Source organism: Ochotona princeps, chromosome X (genome assembly GCF_030435755.1).
Source record: "Ochotona princeps isolate mOchPri1 chromosome X, mOchPri1.hap1, whole genome shotgun sequence".
In the NCBI taxonomy this organism is placed as follows: domain Eukaryota; kingdom Metazoa; phylum Chordata; class Mammalia; order Lagomorpha; family Ochotonidae; genus Ochotona; species Ochotona princeps.
The window spans coordinates 86,120,443-86,129,444 of record NC_080865.1 but is presented as its reverse complement, the minus strand read 5'-3'; the positions used below and the strand labels follow the sequence as shown (position 1 = coordinate 86,129,444).

Below are 9,002 nucleotides of genomic sequence, written 5' to 3'. Positions count from 1 at the left end.
ACAACGAAGAATGAGATTAAGCACATAGCATAACGTAGCAATTGGATATTTTAGTAAATATTAAATTTTGAGGACAAATGCTTGTGGAAGATTCCAACTTAATTTTTAACATACAATCATTTTCTATGTAAACTAACTTATTTCAGAAACCACTTAAGAGGGTATTGACAATTCTCTTTTTCATGAAATTATCCTTTTTAAACACATTAAAAATATTAAAAGCTATAAATAATTCAACTAGGTATAATAGCTTTTGCATTCTCAATGGAAGTTCTGTCTAATTAGTGCTTGCTAATAAATGGCTAGCCACAGTAAAATAGTGTCTTACACTTGCCCCATGCTGTTACAATTTTCTCCATCATGTTTGAAAGCTTATTTTCTTTGAGCCAGCACATTGGCTCAACAAGCTAATTGTCTGCCTGCTACTGCTAGCAGCAGTTATGTCTTCATGCTCCACTTATAATTCAGATCCCTGCCTTTGGGTAGCAAAAGCTGCAGAGGATAGATATGGAAGACCCAGAAGAAGCCCCTGCACCCATGTGGGATATCCAAAAGAAGTTTCTGGGTCCAAGCTTGGATTAGTTCAGTTCCGAAAACTGTGGCCATTTGTGGAATGAACCAGCAAATGGAAGATATTTCTATGTCTCTCCTTTGTAAATCTACCTCTCAAAAATAAATATATCTTGGTGCAGCAAGATAGTGTAGCAGTTAAAATCCTTGCCTTGAACAGGCCAGGATCCTTTGTGGGCGCTGGTTCTAATCCCAGCAGCTCCACTTCCCATCCAGCGCTCTGCCAGTTGCCTAGTAAATGCAGTCCAGGACGGCCCAAAGCCTAGGAACCCTGCACCCTCATGGGAGACCCGGAAGCTTCTCCTGGCTCCTGGCTTCAGATTGGCTCAGCACCGGCTGTTGCATCCGCTTGGAGAGTGAACCATCGGACTGAAGATCTTCCACTCTGTCTCTCCTCTTCTCTATATATCCAATAAAAATAAATAAATGTTTAAAAAAACCAAAAAAAAATATCTTAAAAAAGTATATATTCTTGATAACTCCTGTTGTTCACTATATGCATGGCTACAGCGTGAGGCAAAGAATGTTAATAGTAATAATCAATGTGATAATATTTTTGGTTTTAATAAAGCTGACTCCAGGTTAAAAAAATCTCAAAGAATAGCTTCCTGGTTTTTTTTTTTTACTGATTTTTTTCAGCTGTTTTATTGTTTAATTTCATAAAATTGTCAGTCTGATACATCAGTCTCCAGAAGCCTAAAATCTTTGAGTTTCCATTCTTGTAGGGATGTAGGTTGTAGAGGACATAGGTTAACATAAAACATCTGAAGACCAAGCAAAAATTTGAATGGAATTGCAAGACTTAACACAACTTGAAGCTTCTCTGTAAAAATTAGTATTTATATAGGATTAGAAAAAATTATTTATACATTTTGTTAGATGAATAATGATGACTATTGCACAAACTTAAAATTATACATTTTTGAGAACCAAGCTGAAGTAATGACCTATGTCTTAAGAAGAAATCCCGATTAGACACCTAAAGAACACTGAATTTCATTTTAACTGAGTTCTAAAATAATATTTTAAATAATATGCAATCAATTTGTTTTAAATAACTTGTTTCAAGCTGATTAATAAAAATCTTCAAAGGAAATCACTCCAAAAAAAAAAAAGCTTTAAATTATTCTCAAAGAATTAGTGTTTTATTTTGTAAGAGAGATGTACTTGACCCAAATGCAGAATATTTGTTTCATTTGGTTAGTCTCCAAAATCAAAAGTAATTTATTCTTTAATATACACGATGATATTTATGATTTTTTATGCTTACTAGAGTAACATTAGCTTATTTTCAAAAAAGAAAAGCAGTCTGAACTAACAGAAAGTGATGGGATTTCATTCACCTTGAGGATTATCAAGAATCATTATTAGCTGCCTAGATTTTGTAGGTTCAATAGAGACTTCTAGTATTTAGTTACTATTTTCTCTTAATATTTTATGTTAATTAATTTCAGGGAAATAATTGATTTTTTTTCCCTTGTTTCAAGATTAAACTTGAAAAGGCAATTACATTTTGTACTGTAGAAATTAAAAAAATTCTGAAATCATAAATTCAATATTATATGAATTTTTAAGCCATGGATAAAGATCAGCTATTCTCTGATGTATATAAGGGGGAAGAGGGTAGGGAAATTATCATATTTACTGTGTTTTCATTTGCATTTCCATTCCCAAAGCTAATCGCATTAAAAAGGTAGAATAAATTATGTATGAATAATTTTTTTAGATGTTTATGGTGATTACATTTAACCATGTAGCATGTTAACTAAATTTGTGACAAATGATTTTATTTAATACAAAGAACATTATAGAATTAATAGAGTCCTAAGAATTATCTACTACTCACTCAATTTTCTTTCTTCATATTTTTCATTTTAACTTGCTGAGAGAACAGATTAATATAGTTCACAGTCAAAGTTGAAATACATCATCAAATTTCCTCCCACCCTCCCCTTCTTATTCCTTCTTTCTTTTTAATTCCTGAGGCAATATTTTAAATTAACATTAAAGTGAAGTTGTTTCACTCAACAAAGAAATAGATAACTAAAAAATTTCTAATGTAGTGGCAACACGGGCAGGGGCTATGAAAACAATTAAATGGAAATACATATTTTAGGATAGGTAAACATGTAGAGATTTTTATATGCAGAAATGCTGAAATTTCTGGTTGCTACCATATCAACTGTCTAGCAAACAAGAGGCCAACCATTTTATTAATATTATTATATTTATTATTTATTTTGCAGGCATATGTCTTCCTCCCTCTCCCCACACTCATCTATTTTGCCCCCACATTGCCCCTGTGTATTGCAATAACACAGTCCATCAGGTATAATCTTGGCTCTATCTTCTCTAATACAATAGAACAAAACAAAAAGGCTACAGAAAACCTCACCAGCAGAATGAAGTATCCCTGGGCTTGGTGCAATAGCCTAGCAACTAAAGTTCACCCCTTGTATGAGCTGAGATCCCTTATGGGCAATGGTTCTAATTCCTGCGGCCCCGCTTCCCATCCAGCTTCCTGTTTGTGGCCTGGGAAAACAGTCAAGGATGGCATAGAGCCTTGGAACTCTGCACCTGTGTTGGAAACATGGAAAAGGCTCCTGGCTTCTGGTTTCGGACTGGCTCAGCTCCAGCCGTTGCGGCAACTTGGGGATTGGATCAACGGACAGAAGAGCTTTCTCTTTGTCTCACCTCCTCTCTGTATACCTGACTTTCCAATAATAAATAAATAAATCTTTTTTTTAAAGAATAAACTATCCCTGAACTAAATGACATTATTTAAAAATCAAATATAAGGATTTTTGGAATTCCTGAAGTTTTGGAGAGAGAGGCAATACTGCAGGAAATATTCAATGAATCTGTAAAAAAGAACTTCCCAAACATTGGAAAATAAGGGGAAGCCAAATGCAGGAAGGGCAGCAAAACCCAAAGAAATTCAACCCAACATATCCTCACCCAGACACATGGCTGTCAAGCTCCCCTCAATTGAACATGAAGAACACTGAGGCCAACAGTGAATAACTTGCCATCCCAGAAACAGAAAAACCCTAATAACCCCCATTTGTGAACTTCACAATCATCACAACTGTGGTTGGAGACTGCTCAGGTCTTTAGTAATAGGTTTCAAACAATACAGTTGACAACTAAAGATCTGAACAAAATATTGGCACACACACAACTTATCTGCCAATATGTGTGTCAAATTGTTTAATTTCATACATTTGCAAAAATGTCATAGAAAACAAGACACCTCGTTTCAGAATCAGTTAATACAATTAGAGTGACTACAACTCTGAATTCATACTGCATAACCAATGCAATTCTTTAAATCAACATTCTTTTTTAACACCACTGGCTAATGCAGGTAACAACTACCATTTCAAGATTTTGGGGTGGCAAATGCTGTTCCAATCATCTATTCTGATTGTTCTGTTTCACAATAACTGCTTAGCGACTATTTAAATGAACTCTTAGCTTGCCTTTGGGACTCTTGAGTCAGGGCATCTACCCTGCCCCTGCTGTTGGAAGATGCTGCCTGCTCTGCCTCACTCTTTGTTAACAGATTCCAATCAAAGGTGTAGTCATATTTGTAGTCCATAGTTGTAAACAGATTGCGGAAGAGCTGCCTCAGATATGTGTAATCAGGGGCTTCCTCAAACTGAAGCGCACGACAATAGTTCAAATAGGTAGCAAATTCATCAGGAAACCCCTGACACAGAATTTCAACAGGCACGGACATCTTCTTTTCACGAATTTTTTCAAGCATTTGCTTGACTGTTTCAGCCTTCAGTCGTTGCCAGGGCAGGCTGCCTCTATTAAAATACATCAAAACATAGCCTATAGACTCCATGTCATCTCGGCGACTCTGCTCAATTCCAAGATGTGCATTGATACTTGCATAGCGGGCTGTGCCAATAAAGGTTCTATCTTCGCTGTAAGGGATGTGTTGGTTTGTTTCATCATTTCTGTACATTTTGGCTAGACCAAAATCAATAAGGAAGAGCTGGTCTTCTACGGACAAGGATGTATCCTGAGTCGTACTGACAGTTCTGCTTGCCTTCCTCTTTCTCCCTGGATTTTCCAAACATGTTTCACAGTGACAGCCAGTGCCCATTAGAAAGTTACTCGGCTTAATGTCTCCATGTATGATATTCTTCTTGTGTACATATTCAATTCTACTGATCATCTGGTCTGCCAACATAAGTACGGTTTTCAGCGTAAACTTTCTAGAACACATCTTGAAGAGGTCTTCGAGGCTAGGCCCAAGAAGATCCATGACTAGCATATTATGGCCGTTTTCCTGGCCTTGCCACTTTATGCGAGGGATGCCAACCCCACCCTGAAGAATCGTGTACAGTTTGCTCTCTTCCAGCAGCTTTGGACTGTTGGCAGTCTGTGATTCTAACTTCACGGCCAACTGCCTGCCGTCGGTGATGTTAATCGCAAGGTAAATCTCCCCAAAGCCTCCTGACCCGATCTTCTTCAACAGCTTGTACTTGCCTCCCACCACGAATTTGCTCTTGCAGTTGATGATGTTCGCCATTCTCACACACAAAATGGCGTTGAGGCCGAATCCAGAAACTTCTGAGGGCCAACGGAAGTCCGTGAGGAGCAGAGATTTCGTCCGCAGGGAAGGCTACCAAGGAGCGACAGGAAGTGGCGAATGAGCTCTTCCTGTGTGTTACAGCACCCCGGGTTGGCCCACAAAGACACGTCTACCGCCCCTCTGTATCTTTTTAGCTGTACGAGGATTCTGAAGTGGTTCTGGGGCAGTTATGCCGGCTGTTGGTTTCTTGGCAGTTCCTATTGCCTTGCTTTCTGCCCAAGGGAGCCTCGCCAGCCTGGATGCCTTTATGACTTAGTGTAGTTGGCTCCGCCCCTTTGCAAATTCTATGACTCCGCCCATGCCTCCATCTTGGTTTTAACTATGAATCTTACACTCATTTCTCCCAGCCATGAGACACAAGGGAAAATGACCTATTTAAATGTACTTCCACAGATTCTACCCTGCCGCTATGGCAAAGTCTTGTATTCATTTACAGCATATGAACTTTTTCCCCTGAATAATGCTTCATTTACATTTTGGAAGTTAAGACTCAATAAAGAAGCACAGCAAATTAAATAGAATATACAGTATACATGTCAAATATCTACATACATGTTTAGAATTATTTCTGAATGAATCACAATGAATTCAGAAATCACCTTCCATTATTTTTGGACTGCTGTGGAAATTGCAAAATCCATAGCAGAGGTAGTCAGCTAGAGATTAGCTGTATACCACAGGCTTGGAAGAAAGTCATGGTCCACAGGTGGAATTGTTTTTTTCTTTCATTATCACTCCCCCCCGCAATATCTTATCTATTTTTTTCTAAGGCTTTCCAATAGATTATAGAGGCCCATACAGGTAATACAGAACAATCTTTGTTACTTAACTTCAACTATGTATTTCACATATGTAAAAATATTTCATAGCAGCATCAATATTAATGTTTGTTAAATCAGAAATGTACTGACTACTGTGATATATGAAAACTCATAAAATACATTTCAAGCAATCATTCCTTTAAAGAATAAGACAGATGTTTATCTGATCAGGTGTATAATTTTCAGCAGTGTAATGTCCACATGCTGAGTGCAGAGATGAAGCTAAATTGATTGCTCCTTGAAAAAAAGTTGCAATTCTGAACCTCTGCATTTCTCTACATTTCATACACAATACCTGGCCTGTAATAAAAACAACATATATCCTATTAAGGTGGCAGAGATGACTCCTGATTGGGTGGCCCAGGCACCAATGGTGGTGGGTAATGCCCTTGGGCTGCCCAGTGGCAACACACTCTAATGACTTGGGCATATGGGCTTACATGGGATGTGGGCTACAGCACAAGTGAGGCTGAGTGGGGACCCGGAGAGAAATGACTGCTGAGGGGACATTCATGGACAAAGCCACTATACTTTCAGATAATCGAAACTGTTGAAACCAAGCAGTTTGAGGGAAGAGGGATGGGAAAACATTTAAAGGTCATTCCAAAGTACCACCACACTTGGGAGACCTGAGCTAGGGTAGTTAGCATTGACCACCACTGAGCACCATTCACTGGCACACACTAAAGTTAAGGCTGGGGCCTACCTGACAGGGCAAAATCACAGTACCCACCAGTGCGAGTTGGAACAGGGGAAGGGTGAAATTAAGATGGACCATGACTATAACCAGCATGTGGGAGAATTGTGTCTGGTGGCAGAATCTGTGAGGGATATGTGGGCTCACCCCGTGGAACTGCAATCTCTGCTGGCACCTAAGAAATGTTAACGGGAACCAGCCTGGCTGGGGATCTAAAGGGATATACCAGCTGGGTTGGGGTCCCACTGGTGAGCACGAGATCCAGATTGATGGTAGCAGGCTGAGCTGGACATGCTACAGTCTCCCTCGGTGTGGGTATGGACTGGGTCTGTGGAGCGATAGACTGGGCTACACTCCAGCACCCACTAGTACAAGCTCTTGATTCCCACTGAACCACTAAGAAGCTGTGTCTTGGTGTGGACCAACCATGGCTGGGCTGCAACACCCAAAAGTAAAAACCAGAATGGGTGTGGGCTAGTTGAGCAAGGCCACTCTTCCTCCAGGACAGGAGGTAGACAAAGTCAACCTGGGCCAAGGACCCACTGGTGTGTGTGAGATCTGCTACTGGGATGAGACCAGATAGGATCTTTGGAAACTCCTTTGTCGGGACCCAGTCCCTGCAGGTGAGCACAAGAACCAAAGCAAGGAATAGTCCAGACCATTCCAGGTTACAGTATCTGACAGCATATATGTGGGTTGGTTCTGGGGACAGACCAGCTTAGGCCAGTTCATAACATCCACTGGCAGATCTGAGAACCAGGACAGGGTGCAGGAGAGGCCAGTTCAGGCCGCAACACCAGCCAGTTCACACTGGGGTCAGGCAAGAGTTCTGACTGTACTGGGCTAGACTGCAGCTTACCAGCAGGAGCTGAAACTGCGGGCCTGCTGGACTGAACTTGGCTGTGCAACGTGAGAGTGGATGCTGACGTAAGGTGAACCATGCCAGCCTGTTGTCAGTGGGAGCTGGGTTTGTGAGCCCCAAGGGCTTGAGATCTGGAGGATCTTGGGTCACCTGGCCTGGGTCTTGGAGCCCGGCTGAGAAGTTGGTTCCAGTTTCATGTGCCCTGCAAGTGGGGCATCAGCAGGGTTCAGGTCGCCTGGCTCTGGTCCTTGGTCCTGACTGTAAATTAAAAAGTAGGAGCAATAGACGCAGACCCTGATGTGCATGGAGAATATGGCAGCGCATTTGGTATCGTAGCAGAGGAAGGAGAACAGAACAAATTGGGCAACTACCCCAGCAAACAATGACAGGAAACATCTGGGTGAATGGAGACTTGAGGTCAACTGTGTCAGCCAATGGACATTGAGAGGATTGCCTTAACCTTGGATTGGTGAAATCACCAGCATTTCAGAACTATCTAAACTGCTTGTTCAGAACCCACGGAACATGCACTACATCAGGTCCCTGGGTTGATATCAAGTGGCAGTTCCCCTTCCCTGGATATTGGGAAATTTGGAAGGCTGGGTGTGGCTTCTGCTTTTATCTCTCCCCTTCTTCCAGAGCCAAGAAGAAATATAAAATTCACCAAATTCAGTAAAAATCATGCTTGAATACTATAAGCTGCTAAATATAAAAATGAAAATAGACACGAGACAGCTGAATAGTACCCTATAACCATTTTAAGCTGTATAGCAGCCGGCTATGTATAAACTAAACTTGAAATGTCAGTGAAGTAGTCACAGGATGTGGTTAAGAACTTGCATTTTCTAACATATTGGTCACTCAATACCATGTCAACTAACTTCATGATGTTGTAAATTGTTGTTGAAGTTGTGTAGTGGCTTTTAATTGGAGGGGATGATATTCTGCCAGCTCTACTTTCAGGCCAGGGATGGTCTCCCAAGGAAACTGTTGAATTTATCTGGACCATAAGATGCTAGACTCTCTGCATAGTCCATGCCCACAATGAAGGAATCATGACTGGATATGAAATGTACTACTATAACAATATGGAGGAATCCAACATGTGGGGGGAGGGCATGGAGAGGGTTTGGGGGAATCCCAGAGCCTGTGAAACTGTATCATAAAACAAAATAAAAAAATACATATGACCATGTCGATTATATTTTGGTACAGTAACACAGGACCAATGATGACATCAGTCTATTGTTACAGAACCAATTGAGTGACTTCAACTTTAAGAATTTGTTTCTCAGGAATCATCTTCAGTGTCAAATTTTTCATTTATTAGGGTTTGAAGATGTGGAAGTACTGGTAAATTTCGCAGGTTCTCCTTTGACCGCTGTCCTCTCTCAACCCTGAATTTCAAACCTTCTTAGATCACATTAACTGTATGAGAAATTG

General features: G+C 40.4%; 1 protein-coding gene across 1 annotated transcript; it reads right to left on the bottom strand.

Annotated features, from left to right (window-relative positions):
- Positions 1-4,027: 4,027 nt before the first annotated feature.
- On the bottom strand, positions 4,028-5,150 carry LOC101519529 (casein kinase I-like). Its single transcript, XM_036497827.2, has one exon. It carries the CDS (start codon positions 5,114-5,116, stop codon positions 4,028-4,030), a length of 1,089 nt encoding a protein of 362 aa, XP_036353720.2. The 5' UTR covers positions 5,117-5,150.
- Between the last annotated feature and the right edge of the window lie 3,852 nt (positions 5,151-9,002).

Bases quoted from the DNA above. Each gene is read 5' to 3' on its own strand.
- LOC101519529 (XM_036497827.2), bottom strand. From the start codon at position 5,116: ATGGCGAACATCATCAACTGCAAGAGCAAATTCGTGGTGGGAGGCAAG.